General features: G+C 41.0%; 1 protein-coding gene across 12 annotated transcripts in view; it reads left to right on the top strand.

Moving 5' to 3' along the window:
- The window catches only part of FAM13C (family with sequence similarity 13 member C), a 261,546-nt gene that overhangs the window by 188,721 nt on the left and 57,818 nt on the right, over positions 1-15,007 (top strand). For all 12 annotated transcript variants that reach the window (XR_010589230.1, XM_008163198.4, XM_008163202.4 and 9 more), the window contains one exon: positions 13,288-13,351. Coding sequence is in view for 11 of the 12 variants with exons in the window: in XM_008163198.4 (XP_008161420.2) it covers positions 13,288-13,351 (64 nt within the window). In the remaining variant the exon portion in view is untranslated. The remainder of the gene's footprint in view (positions 1-13,287; positions 13,352-15,007) is intronic.

The raw sequence follows: 15,007 nt of genomic DNA, 5'->3' as shown, positions 1-15,007 counted from the left end.
GTATAATTTAGATAGCCCTGGGGTCCTGTCCAAGCTACGGCAGCCTCCCTAGAATCTCCTGTAGTGCTGCCTGGAATTGCCACAGCACTGTACAATGTGGTCTTAGCCTGATATACCCTTCCCTCCCCCAGTCCCATCCCCAGCACACTCACGATGATAGGGCTTGTGAGAGGGTCCTCAGAGAAGGCAGCCTTATGCATGCTTTCTTTAGCTCCTACTGGGAAATCCTCCCCAGCAAGTCCTGGGGCTTTGCGGGCCCCTCTACACTGCTCTGACTCTTTTAGGAAATGTAAAGGGGCAGAGCCGGGGTGAGAATCTCACTCTGAGTCTTCATCTGTTTTGTTAAGCAGAATGCATATCTATGATGTTATATAAATAATATGGTCATGTAGCACAAGCGGGCTTAAAAACCAATGACACTACCCAACATGAATGCTGTAAACAAGTCATGGTAAGGAACAATGGTCTGGCCTGATGATTGACTGATGTTATAGCCATAATAGCATCATGAGTCAGGGAAAATATTTTTGGATTGTATTTCATTGCTTTGAGGGAATCAATTATAAATTACATTGCAGTTCTCTAAAATCCACTGCTGTGGATTAGATTGTCAGAGACAAAATTGCCAGAATTAAATTTCCTTTTTGAGTCTTTCTTTTAGGACATTCATTTATCTATGGTGAGAGGAAGAGGCAATTCCAAGTGTCTGCAGATAGGTTGGGTATTTGATGTAGGTATAATCCCTGCTCATCTGAAAATACCTGGTGCTTTCTGCTTGCAGTATGTTCATCATTGCATTATCATCATTATCATTATTAGCAGAAAAGAGGTGTAATACCTTTGCTAGTACAGAGTTGTCAACCTAAACAATCTGACTGAAAATATAAAAAACTGACATCAAATTTATAAATAACTAATTGAAACACTTTGCAAACTCTGCCTCATAAAAATGAGCTGCATGTAATAAACACCAAAGTAGGAGATATCCCCTTTCCAGCATTATTTACTCATTCTTTAGTCAAAATTCAAGAGGATTCCTGCCAGAATGTTATCAGTAGTTATCAGTGGTTCACAGTCATACTGGAAGGGCATAATGAGTGGGGTCAGTTCAGGGTCTGGTTCTGTTCACTATCTTCATCAGTGATTTAGATAATGGCATAGAGAGTACACTTATAAAGTTTGTGGACAATACCAAGCTTGGAGGGGTTGTAAGTGCTTTGGAGGATAGGGTTAAAATTCAAGATGATCTGGAAAACTGGAGAAATGGTTTGAAGTAAGTAGGATGAAATTCAATAAGGACAAATGCAAAGTACTCCACTTAGGAAGGAACAATCAGTTGCACGCATACAAAATAGGAAATGACTGTCTAGGAAGGAATACTGTGGAAAGGGATCCGGGGTTCATAGTGGACCACAGCTAAATATGAGTCAACAGTGTAACGCTGTTGCAAAAAAAGCAAACATCCTTCTGGGATGTATTAGCAGGAGTGTTGTAAGCAAGTCGCGAGAAGTAATTCTTCTGCTCTACTCCGCAATGATTAGGCCTCAACTGGAGTATTGTGTCCAGTTCTGGGCACCACATTTCAGGAAGGATGTGGACAAATTGGAGAGAGTCCAGAGAAGAGAAACAAAAATGATTAAAGGTTTAGAAAACATGACCTATGAAGGAAGATTGAAAAAATTGGGTTTGTTTAGTCTGGAGAAGAGAAGACTGAGAAGAGACATGACAACAGTTTTCAAGTACATAAAAGGTTGTTACAAGGAGGAGGAAGAAATATTGTTTTTCTTAACCTCTGAGGATAGGGCAAGAAGCAATGGGCTTAAATTGCAGCAAGGGAGGTTTAGGTTGGACATTAGGAAAAACTTCCTAACTGTCAGGGTGGTTAAACACTGGAATAAACTGCCTAGGAAGGTTGTGGAATCTCCATCATTGAAAATGTTTAAGAGTAGGTTAGACAAACACCTGTCAGGGATGGTCTAGATAATACTTAATTCTGCCGTGAGTGCAGGGGACTGAATTAGATGACCCCTCGAGGTCCCTTCCAGTTCTATGATTCTATGTTGAATGGGACCATAAGCAAGTGAGACTTATGTGGCAGCTGTGCCCATATCCGTTCAGTGCACAGACAGATAATGAAGTCCCAAGCAACTACCAAAGATGTTGAAGATAACACAAAGCATGCATAACCTCTGAAGATATAAAGAAGAGTAAAGTGTACGTGATTAAGAATACCAGGCAGACCAGGGATCCCCAACTAGCTAAACAATCTTACTGTTCACTTGTTAGCTCACCAACTTTTACATCCTGGGCTTAATTCACCGCTACATTTCTTCCAGTTCTGCACTAGTGTAACTCCAAGTCATGCCCATTGGCATCAGTATCAAAATGTACTAGAGCATTTGTTTTAGGTTTATCATTTTCACCATTTCCAAGTGCACAGAGATTCCAGCCCAACGCTCACTTTTTAAATGAACAATAGACAGCATCTGATTTTAATAATTTCCAACTCCGTTTTTGCCAGGCTATTGGTAAAAAGAATGCATGCTTAGATAAAATGAAACTTCACAGGCTGTCCATCTGTTGGACCAAGAGATTTTCCTGTCACCTGCAGCATGGGCATGGAACCTCAGACTGAGGGCACCCCCTTGCTTGCCATTGCTGGGAGGCCATTGGACAGGCTGCTGTGCAGAAACCTTGGTGCTTTCATTCTCCTTACTTACAAGCAGGACCAGCTCCAGGCACCAGCCAACCAAGCACGTGCTTGGCGCGGCACCTGGTAAGGGGCGGCCAATCTTGGAGTGGTGGGGGGCAACACGGCGCTCGGCGGTGGGGGGGTGTTCCAGCGGCGTGGCGCTCGGCGGGGGGTGTTCGGCGGCGCGGTGCTCTGCAGGGAGGGGTTCGGCAGCGCGGTGCTCGGCGGGGGGTCTTTGGCGGCGCTCTGCGCGGGGGGCGGATTTCAGCGGCCCTCCGCGGGGGTGTTCGGCAGTGCAGCGCTCGGCGGGGGTTTCGGCAGCATGGCCCTTGGTGGGGGTGTTTGGCAGCGCGGCGCTCCGCGGGGGTTTCGGCAGCACTCCACGTGGGGGGGGGGCTTTGGCAGTGCGGTGCTCCACGAGGGGCGGGGGTGTTCGGCAGCATGGTGCTTGGCGGGGATTTCAGCGGCGTGGCACTCCGCAGGGGGTGGGGGTGTTCCGCAGAGCAGCGCTCAGTGGGGGGTGTTCGGCGGCGCTCCGCGCAGGAGGGGTTCAGCAGTACGGCGCTCGGTGGGGGGGGTTCGGCGGCGCGGCACTCGGTGGGGGGGGTTTCGGCGCGGTGGGGCGGCACCTGGGGTGTGTGTGTATTACGGCGGGGCGGCGCTTTTTTTTGCTGCTTGGGGCGGCAAAAAAGTTAGAGCCGGTCCTGTTTACAAGCACAGTAGGGCACAAGAGTTGATGGTGTCTTGTGCTGTCTAGTATGGCTGTGCCACTAACTGTTCCTTTTGTTCGGTGAGTTTCTTCTTTATGTTGTATCAATTGTTTTCATTTTGAGTGGAGTTAAAAAGTCTAAATAGTTCTGAATTGTAAGTGTTTGTTTTTTCTTTACATATACTACTAGTCAGTGGGTTGCAGATGCTCAACACCTCTCAAAAATAGGCCATTTTTATTTAGATGCCTAAATATGGATTAAAGAGCCACCCAGATTTGAAAGTTTGGACTCAGTCCCTGCTCAGTAGAGAAATCTAAATTCATCATGATACAACAAGTGAGGTACATATACAGATAAGCATAGGGGGAATGGGAGAGGGATGATTGGGTGACAATAAGATCACCTGTTAGACCATGTACGCATCTTGTTGGTGTCTGTTCCTTTACTGGGTCCTTTCCTCCCACTCATTTCTCATAGGCAAGACAGCAGAGGGTGAGTTTTAGGCGGTATTTGAATGCAGCGAGAGAGGTGGTCTAGTGAACAGGTTTGAAGAGAGCGTTCTAAGTTAGAGCTTAGAGAAATGATTAGGGTGATGGCCAAGTACTATCCTGTTGTAGCCTTTGCATATCTGCTCAGTCTTCAGAGCTGTCTGTCAAGAATATTTCATGAGCATTAAAGTCACTTTAAAATATTAAACACCAACTGCCTTGAGGAAACTGGTGCACCCCCATTAAAATTGAATTTCTAATACTGTTGTTAGTATTTACACTGAATACTATTCTACCAGTCACAAATAATTGGATTTGGATTACTGTACAGTGCAATCTGCATCTTTGGCAGATAAAATGTATAAACCCTCCCTAGCAGTAAACGTTGGGATTAGGGGATTACCTCTCCTTAACAAAAAGGATGGGAAAGCTGTTGTGTGAGCACTGATGTACAATCCCAAAAATGTGCTCTTAAAAATATTCTTCACATATTAAATGTGATTGGCAATGTTTTAAAAAATGGAGAGCAATTGTAGAGTTATGTGCTGCATTACTCAAATACATCTCTACCCCAATATAACACGACCCGATATAACACGAATTCGGATATAACACGGTAAAGCGGTGCTCCGGGCGGGCGGGGCTGCACACTCCGGCGGATCAAAGCAAGTTCGATATAACACGGTTTCACCTATAACACGGTAAGATTTTTTGGCTCCCGAGAACAGCATTATATCGGAGTAGAGGTATATGAGGTGGCAGTTTGTTCTTCCTTTGTTTATTACGCCCTCTTTTTCAAGCTAAATAATATTTCACTCCTTATGGATCTACGGTTCTTCTTATCCTAAAGAATGGAAAAAACCCTTGGAAAACTCCAGGCTTGCCATGTATTTAAAAGATGTGACTTACTCGAGCAGTTTGGGGCTGTAACTTGTGGATCATTACCACTTTGACCATGAAATGTTTCCTCTCCAGCCAAAGATGCCTCTCTTCTCAGAAGGCAGTGGGTGTGTAATGATGGGTAGAATGTGAATAGGGTCTACCTATGCCACTGCAGTTTACAAAGTAGCCACTACTATGCTGGCTGGGCTGCTTGCACACTAGAAATGTACACAAGCAAACTGTTTTAGGGAACGCACAAAGACTAATCGGAAGCTGCAGTGGGCCCTTAAAGAAGTAATATCAAGTATAATATTTGAGTGCAGATGAAGGAATATGGACAAATTGAAGAGAGTCCAGTGGAGAGCAATGAAAATGATTGGGGGTTGGGGCACATGACTTACGAGGAGAGGCTGAGGGAACTGGGGTTATTTAGTCTACAGAAGAGAAGAATGAGGGGAGATTTGATAGCAGCCTTCAACTACCTGAAGGGGGGTTCCAAAGAGGATGGATCTCAGCTGTTTGGTAGTGGCAGATGACTGAACAAGGAGCAATGGTCTCAAGTTGAAGTGCAGGAGGTCTAGGTTGGATATTAGGAAACACTATTTCACTAGGAGGGTGGTGAAGCACTGGAATGGGCTACCTAGGGAGGTGGTGGAATCTCCATCCTTAGAGATTAATGGCCATTTTGACAAAGCCCTGGCTGGGATTATTTAGTGGGTGTTGGTCCTGCTTTGAGCAGGGGATTGGATTAGATGACCTCCTGAGGTCTCTTCCAACCCTAATATTCTACGTTTCTATGTATTTTTTTAATCCATCAATTTGCTTCATTAGTCGTGTCATAACTATAAAGGGAAGGGTAACAGCCCTCCTGTGTACAGTACTATAAAATCCCTCCTGGCCAGAGACTCCAAAATCCTTTTACCTGTAAAGGGTTAAGAAGCTCAGGTAACCTGGCTGGCATCTGACCCAAAGGACCAATAAGGGGACAAGATACTTTCAAATCTTGGTGGGGGGGAAAGCTTTTGTTTGTGCTCTTTGTTTTGGGGGTTGTTCGCTCTTGGGACTGAGAGGGACCAGACATCAATCCAGGCTCTCTAAATCTTTCTGAACAAGTCTCTCATATTTCCAACTTCTAAGTAAACAGCCAGGCAAGGTGTGTTACTTTTTATCTTTGTTTTCTCAACTTGTAAATGTACCTTTTTGCTAGAGTGTTTATCTCTGTTTGCTGTAACTTTGAACCTAAGGCTAGAGGGGATTCCTCTGGACTCTTTAAGTTTGATTACCCTGTAAAGTTAGTTTCCATCCTGATTTTACAGAGATGATTTTTACCTTTTTCTTTAATTAAAAGCCTTCTTTTTAAGAACACTGATTGATTTTTCCTTGTTTTTAGATCCAAGAGGGTTGGATCTTGATCCACTAGGGAATTGGTGAAGAGTCTCTCAAGGCTACCCCGGGAAGGGAATTAGCACATTTGGGAATGGTGGCAGCGGACCAGATCTAAGCTGGTAGTTAAGCTTAGCAGTTTTCATGCAGGCCCCCACATTTGTACTCTAAAGTTCAGAGTGGGGAAGCAGCCTTGACAAGTCATTATGCAATTTTTCAAATTTCTACAGTGTTTACAGCATCTGCAATTAAGTCTGATTTTTTTCAAAATATGACATTAAGAATAACTTCATGCATGATCTGTAATTCACCTCTTCTGGCCTTGTTCTTAAACAACTGCTCAGAGCTGTTACAAATTGACTCCACCCTGCTGCTGGTAGGAGCTGTATTTATTTTGATGTGTTTATCCTTTTTTTTTTTTTTTTTTGTCATGTCCACAAACTTTGAAGATATTCCATATGGGCCTTATGTCATCTACATCATGGTAAGCCAGGAGTATCTCTGCTGAAATCAGTGGAGTTACCCTCCTGTGACGTGTAAGTGAGATCACCAGTCAAGCCCTCCAAATATTTACTCTGCCTCTTTATAAAATATGAAAAGTAGCAATAACACAGAGAATTACATTTTTCTTATTTTTTATGACCCAGATTATGTGGAAGGCAGAGTTGTCCGCAATTATTTAAAATTTCTGTTCGAGCTTAAAGCAATTTTAATGTATCAGCTCAGGTGGAAAATAAGGGTTTCATCCTGCTGCTTTTAAGGATAGCGGTTGCTTTGTAACTGATTTAAATGAGAGCAGGAACAGGCTCTAAGTTATTAAATTATATGTACTCTGTTGCCAGGTTACCATCAGTCAATTTGCATTTACCTAGCAGAGCTATTAAGCTTAATTGTAAAAAAGGACTATGGGGTGTTTTTAGCTCAACATGCACACGTAACTACCATTAACGTAAATGGCCTTCACAAAGTGGAAAAAATATTTTGCTGGCTAGGGTAACTTCAGGAAACATCTAGTGTGTGTGAGGAACACAGCTGTGAGAGAGTATTAACTCCAGTATTATTTTGTACAATACAAACAGTGGAATGCAAGACAATCACACACCTAAAATGCAGATAATAATACCAACTGAGACTGACAGATGATGATTTAAGGGTACTGTAAAGTCCGTTCCCACTCCCCCCGAGCTTAAAATAACCATGGGGCTCATTAGTGGTGGAGCCATGAGTGAGCTATGCAGGTCATCCAACACAGAGCCACTACAAACTTTATAGAAGTCCACACCAGTACCTCTCATGCTTTTTTTCTTTTTGAACTATGGAAGCAAAGGGGTAATTAGTATGAGAGTAGCTTGTTGAATTCACAAGTGCAACATTAAGTCAATAGGCCAAATTAATTTGTCTTGTGGGGGTAGTGCTCCACAGATGTCCAGGAAGTGGTGCTCACTTGTACCATTGGTTAACTTGCCCAATTTATCTACCGAGTTGAAATTTCTACAAGAATCTATATACTGCAGATATTTAGAATCATACAAGTTAGAGATGAGAGAGACCTTTTACAACTTCCAGGCCATCTCTTTCTTCCTGCTAATGCACAATTGCTCCTTAGACTACACGTACTAATGTTTTATCCAGTCTAGTTCTAAAAGTTCCAAGCATTGGGGCTTCTTCACTTTCCTTGGGAGAGTATTCCATAGCCAAATCTGTCTCACCATCAGGATACTTTACCTGTTATTCAGCCTACATTTTCCTATTCTTTGTTTCATCTCATTATGCCTACTTATATCCATAGATACTGTGTCACACTAAACAACACTGCTCTACAGCCAAAATGCTTCTGAAATAAATGTAGTCAAACTTTACTAATTCTGGGTCACTGAGAACGAAAATGATGCTTAAAATTGTTGATTGGCTCTAGTTTTCAAGATATGCTATTGGGTCAGTATATACGACCCTTGACTTGGGAATGGCGGAGGATAAGTGAGTTATAAAGGGAAGAGATCTCAATTTAAACCAGAAATGACTAAAATACATCTTTGACTGGATCTATGAATAAATCTATGACTGGGTTTGGACAGTACTTGCTTTTTAGGAAAAACAATGAATGATGCAATCTGAAGCTGGTATTGCGTCTTACATGATATGAATTGCATCATGTTATTGCTAGAAGTCATGGATGATGCAATCATAACGAAGCTTACATCACTCTGCTGAACAAATTGCCCTATATCAGCTCTAGAAATCATACAGTGTCGTGTTCTCTTATTTGTCAGTGCTTGATTTTGCAAAGGGACACATTTCTGTTTAGCCAAAGTGAGCAGAGATGCCTCGTACTTGTGTGAACAGTGCAGATAACTTCTGCTCTGTTTGTGGTGAAGTGACTTTTGCATCACAAAAGCGCAGTATAACCACTATGGTTAAGAAAGCCTATCACCTTTATTTTGGCTGCAAAATTGGAGATCAGGACAAGAGGTGGGCCCCACACATATGCTGCAACACTTGTGCAACAAATCTTCGCCAGTGGTTGAACAGGAAAAGGAAATCTATGCCTTTTGCAGTGCCAATGATTTGGAGAGAGCCAACAGATCATACCAGCAATTGTTACTTCTGCATGGTGCCTCCAGTTGGGAAAGGTGTGTCAAAGAAGAAAAAGTGGACTGTGCATTATCCAAACATTCCATCAGCTATATGCCCAGTACACCACGGAGGACTGCCGGTTCCTGATGCACCAGAATCATTCTCACTTGAGTCAGACGAGGAAGAGGATGAAACTTCTGGTCCTGAACCATCAATGTCACAGGACCCACATTTTCTCCCATCCTCCTCCTCTGAACCACACCTCATAACACAAGGTGAACTGAATGACCTTGTCAGGGATTTGGAACTACCCAAGAGTAAGGCAGAGCTGTTGGGCTCCAGACTACAGCAGTGGAATCTCCTGGCAGGTGATGTTAGGGTTTCCATGTTCCGTGACCGTCAAAAGGATCTTGTCCCATTCTTCTTCATGGAAGGTGATCTTGTAGCCTGCAACAACATCGATGGTGTGATGGCAGCCCTCAACATCGTTCACGATCAGATGAGTGGAGACTGTTCATTGATTCATCGAAGACGAGTCTTAAAGCTGTTTTACTGCATAATGGCAATGTTTTGCCATCAATTCCAGTTGGGCATGCAGTCCATCTGAAGGAAACCTATGACAACATGAAACAACTTTTGAGGTGCATAAACTATGACCAACATCAGTGGCAGCTTTGTGGCGATTTGAAGGTTGTTGCTCTCTTGCTTGGTCTGCAGACTAGATACACAAAGTACTGCTGTATTCTCTGCTAATGGGATAGTCGTGCAAGAGATTCCCACTACATCAAGAAAGATTGGCCACTCCGACAGTCATTGGAGCTTGGGAGGAAAAGTGTTCAGCATCCACCATTTGTTGAATCAAGGAAGATTTTGTTACCACCCTTACACATCAAGCTGGGTCTGATGAAGATCTTTGTCAAGGCCATTGACAAAACACAAGCAGCTTTCAAGTACCTCCGTGGAAAATTTCCAAGGTTAAGTGAAGCTAAGTTAAAGGAAGGTGTCTTTGTTGGTCCTCAGATTCGTGAACTTCTTCGAGATGATGCATTTGACCATGCACTGCGTGGCAAGGAAAAGACGGCATGGAAACCCTTCCAGTTAGTGGCAATAAATTTTCTCAGAAACAACAAGGCAGACAACTACAGGTTGTTGGTGGAAAACCTCCTCAAGGCATACAAAAGCCTTGGTTGCAACATGTCACTAAAGATACATTTTTTGCACTCTCATCTAGATTTTTTTCCACCCAACTGCGGAGCAGTGAGCGACGAGCATGGCGAGCGATTTCACCAGGACATTGCAACAATGGAGAAACGCTGTCAGGGCAAATGGAGCCCATCAATGCTTGCAGACTATTGTTGGACAGTGACAAGAGATGCTCCATTTAATGAATACAAGAGACAAACCAAGAAGCGCCGAGTAGACACTGAATAGGACTAAACTATGTACATAATAGTTTTTTGCCTTTTGTTTCATAATAAATTTTATTTATATAACCCTTTTGCTGATTTTTAAAGTGTTACATAAACAGGACCGGTGAAATATTATCATGTAAAGCAACCATAAACACATGAAAAGACCTAGGTTTACAATTTATGATTAAAACTCTACTATCTACACAATATACATAGACATAAAATGTAAAAACTTAAATATCTTAGAAACAGTAGCCAATCAGTTGTTTTAATTGTCATATTTGAATTCAGCACATCAAAATACATAATAAATAGCACATTTTATTTCTGAAGCAGACGACTTCTCAAAAATTGTAGACCAGTGTTAATTCTTCCTCTTTGGTACTTACTCCTTGACAGCTGCCCTTCACCCAGTTATTGATCTTGGCCATGCCTATAGACTGTTCGGAGATGGTGCTGTTTTCACTTAATGTGAAGGAGGTTTACAGCTGCATGTTGTGGGACAGCATGAACTACAATTCAGCAGTCTCCCCTACCAGCTTCCCATAGAAGTTGAACAGGATGAAGGGGAGGATGGAGCCCTGAGAACTTCTATAGCTGAAGGGCCATGAAGCTCTCTGGGTACGTCTACACTACAATTTGACACCTGATTCAGGCTCACAGGGCTTAGGCTAAGGGGCTGTTTAATTGTGGTGTAGATGTTCCAGCTTGGGCTGCAGCGTGGGCTCTGTGACCCTCCGACCTCATCGGGTCCCAGAGCCCAGGTTGCAGCCCAAGCCCGAACATCTACACTGCAATTAAACAGCCCCTTAACTTGAGCCCCATGAGCCCAAGTCAACTGGCATGGACCAGCTGCAGATTTTTAATTGCAGTGTAGACATACCCTCTGAGTGCAGTCAATTTCAGGGATTACTGAAGTGCTTAAAATTAAGCATATCCAGAAATGTTTGCAGGATCAGGGCCTGATTCTGTCATTCTTTAAAAAAGAAATAATAATAATTAAAGCCTTTGATTAATCACAGTTAACTCATGTGATTAACTCAAAAAAATTAATCACGATTAATCGCAGTTTTAATTGCACTGTTAAACAATAGAATATCAATTGAAATTTATTAAATATTTTTGATGTTTTTCTGTGATGTAATTGAAATCAAAGTGTATATTATTCTCGATTACAAATATTTGCACTGTGAAAGATAAACAAAAGAAATAGTATTTTTCAATTTACCTCATACAAGTACTGTGGTGCAATCTCTTTGTCCTGAAAGTGCAACTTACAAATGTAATTTTTTTTGTTACATAACTCCACTCAAAAACAAAACAATGTAAAACTTCAGAGCCTACAAGTCCACTGAGTCCTACTTCTTGTTCAGCCAATCGCTAAGTCAAACAAGTTTGTTTACATTTACAGGACTTAATGCTGCCCTCTTCTTATTTACAATGTCACCAGTAAGTGAGAATAGGCATTTGCATGGCATTTTTGTAGCCAGAGTCACAAGATATTTACATGCCAGATATGCTAAACATTTGTATGCCCCTTCATGCTTTGGCCACCATTCCAGAGGACATGCTTCCATGCTGATGACACTCGTTAAAAAAAAAAGTGTTAATTAAATTTGTGACTGAACTCCTTGCCAGAGAATTGTATGGTCCCTGCTCTGTTTTACCTGCATTCTGCCATAAATTTCACGTTATAGCAGTCTCGGATGATGACCCAGCACATGTTCATTTTAAGAACACTTTCACTGCAGATTTCACAAAACGCAAAGAAGGTACCCATGTGAGATTTTGAAAGATAGCTACAGCACTCAACCCAAGGTTTAAGAAGCTGAAGCGCTTTCCAAAATCTGAGAGGGACGAGGTGTGGAGCATACTTTCAAAAGTCTTAAAAGAGCAACACTCTGATGAGGAAACTACAGAACCCAAACCACCACCACCAAAAAAAAAAAAATCAACCTTTTGCTAGTGGCATCTGACTCAGATAATGAAAATGAACACTGTTTTGGATTGTTATTGAGCAGAACCCATCATCAGCATGAGCGCATGTTCCCTGCAGTGGTGGTTGAACCTTGAAGGGACATACGAATCTTTAGCGCATCTGGCATGTAAATATCTGTTCTCATTTTCAGGTGACATTGTAAACAAGAAGTGGGCAGCATTATCTCCTGCAAATGCAAACAGACTTTTTTGTCTGAGCAATTGGCTGAACAAGAAGTAGGACTGTGTGGACTTGCAGGCTCTAAAGCTTTGCATTGTTTTGTTTTTGAATGCAGTTATTTTTGTACATAATTCTATATTTGTAAGTTCAATTTTCATGATAAGGAGATTGCACTACAGTACTTGTATTAGATGATTTGAAAAATACTATTTCTTTTGTTTTTTTACAGTGCAAGTACTTGAAATAAAAAATAAATATAAAGTGAGCAGTGTACACTTTGTATTCTGTGTTGTAATTGAAATCAATATATTTGAAATGGTAGAAAACATCCAAAATATTTAAATAAATGGTATTCTATTATTGTTTAACAGTGTGATTAATCACGCGATTAATTGCGATTAATTTTTTAAATTGCTTGACAGCCCTAATAATAATCAAGTTAGTCTGGAAAGATTTATCTTTTATGGCTGTGATCCAGCAAAATACTTAAACGTTGGCCTAACTTTAAGCATGCGAGTAGTCCCATTGAAATAAAGAAGGCTAATCATGTTTAAAGTTAAGCATATCCATAAGTGGTTCGCTGCTTGTTGCTCATGGTTTGGTCACCAGACAGGGTCCCTATTGTGCACCCATTCTTTGAAGGAATGATCCCAAATTTTTAGAGTTTTTTGTTTTTTTCCTCCCAATTAGTAACTGTGATAGTTTTAAGGACTGCATATGTGGTATAAATGCATCAAAAGTGATTCCAAATAAAATCACTATTACTCTGAACAATATTTCTCTTCATTGTGTATTTAAATGAGTTATACAGAATTCAGAGGTAAATTTCATATGAAATTTTATGTCTTTTCAATACAGTATTGTATGATCTTATAACAGAAACAACAGCATAATTGCTATAATGTAAATTCAGATCTACAAAGTCTGAAATATTTGCTATAGAGGAAAATGGAGTGTTCAATGGAATTTTTCTATTTTTCTATTGTAGAATAGATCAGTGCGCATTTCTTTCACCAAAGGAACCTACTGAACAACTGCAGAATTTAAATGAGGTAAGTTTAACCAAAACATTAACTGCAGAAATGCAGAGTTGCTAAACTCACACTATATTTGACATTTAACATAAAACCCTTGCTCCTGGAATCATGTTATTACATAAGAATTTTGGCTTTCATTTTTTAAAAAAGTAAGTTTCTAGCTTTCATGTTGGCAGAGAAACATTTGAAAATGTCACCCAATGGGGTATCCTAAGGACTCAAAAACCAGAAGGCAAATAAAAAGAACCCCAATTTTTTCAAAATCTCATGATTTTAAGCCAATCTTATGATTTCTAGTGTCTGAATCATGATTTCTAAGTGATTGGTGTTAGCAATACTGAGCTCTTAAGTTGCTATAGCTTTGTTTGGTCTCACATCACAACTGAAATGCATTGGAACAGCACTTCCATTTTGTTTAAAAAGTAAGGCTATATTAAGTACTGAAGAAGTAGCTGTGGGAGGGGACAAAGTAGTCAGGAAATGCCACAAGGCAAGATGAAAAAAGATTGATGCATGAGGTGCATTTATCCAGTGATCAGAGGAGCAGATTGTGGGAGAGAGAAGGAAGAAATGAAAACAAAAGGAATTGCACATATTTGTGACTGCTGAAATAATAGTTAGTTTTAACGTGGATATCAAAGAATACAACACAGAGAAGCTCTTTGTGTGACAGCAAGCTCATACTGTGTATCAAACAATGGGCAGTCTTATGCCAAACTCCAACAATTGAGTCAACGTATTGGAAGCCAAAATACAGGATGTGCAATTGGCCTAGAATATGGGTAACCTTACAATGCAGCTTCACAAATGAAGGAGATCTCATACTAGTGTAAAGGCCTGTTACACTCTGCAACATTCTGAACAAGAGACTGTATTTTATAAGGTGTAGAATAAGGCAACAGAGACCAAAAAAGGGGAGGAAGACAAGGGGAGGAGGTCACTGTTAGGCCATGGAAGAAGATTGTTACCACAATGAGCCAGAGAACATCCATGCCTTGACACGCATTAATAGAAAACCACCATCTGTCCTTTTAAGGGAATTCCGTGTAATCAGTTCATTACTCTGAGTCCTCTTCTGTGTGCTGATGTCACCATAGCTCAGATCAATATTAAAAATTATAATATAAATAAGAAGACACCATCCATGTCCAACCATAGGAAGAGAGGCATGTGGAAATGTCCTGTGGTAGTCTGGTGCCAGGATGTAAAGTGCATGAGAAATTTACCTCAATAAATTGTTATTTCTTCTGACAGCTCAGCTGCAGAAACCAGTTAAACTTCCACAATTAAAATAACAGAATTTAAAATTCATGCAGAACATACCTCAAATGTTCTGATAAACATGCTGTAAAGATAATAAATAAAAGCAATTAAAATAAACTGTTAATATGGTTCATGTTTACTGGTAATGATAAAGGGATGGTCCAGGGTAACATAATCAGAGTAAAATTAAATTAGACTTCTCTAAAATATATTTCATGGCTAATGAAAACCCAAGTGGGCATGTGTCATACAAGATAAATTAATTCCTTGGGTCACTGAAGGCATTCTGCCTCCTCACAGCTCACCCATGGCATTATACAAGCACAGTGCAGATCTTTATGTATCTTATTACTGCTGGTTTGTTCCACAGAAAGGAAATTCTGCACTTAAAATGTCATAAGCCTTAAG

This window comes from Chrysemys picta, chromosome 7 (assembly GCF_011386835.1).
Source record: "Chrysemys picta bellii isolate R12L10 chromosome 7, ASM1138683v2, whole genome shotgun sequence".
Classification (NCBI taxonomy): domain Eukaryota; kingdom Metazoa; phylum Chordata; order Testudines; family Emydidae; genus Chrysemys; species Chrysemys picta.
The sequence above is the reverse complement of the archived record's forward strand: the minus strand, read 5'-3'. Positions and strand labels throughout refer to the sequence as shown.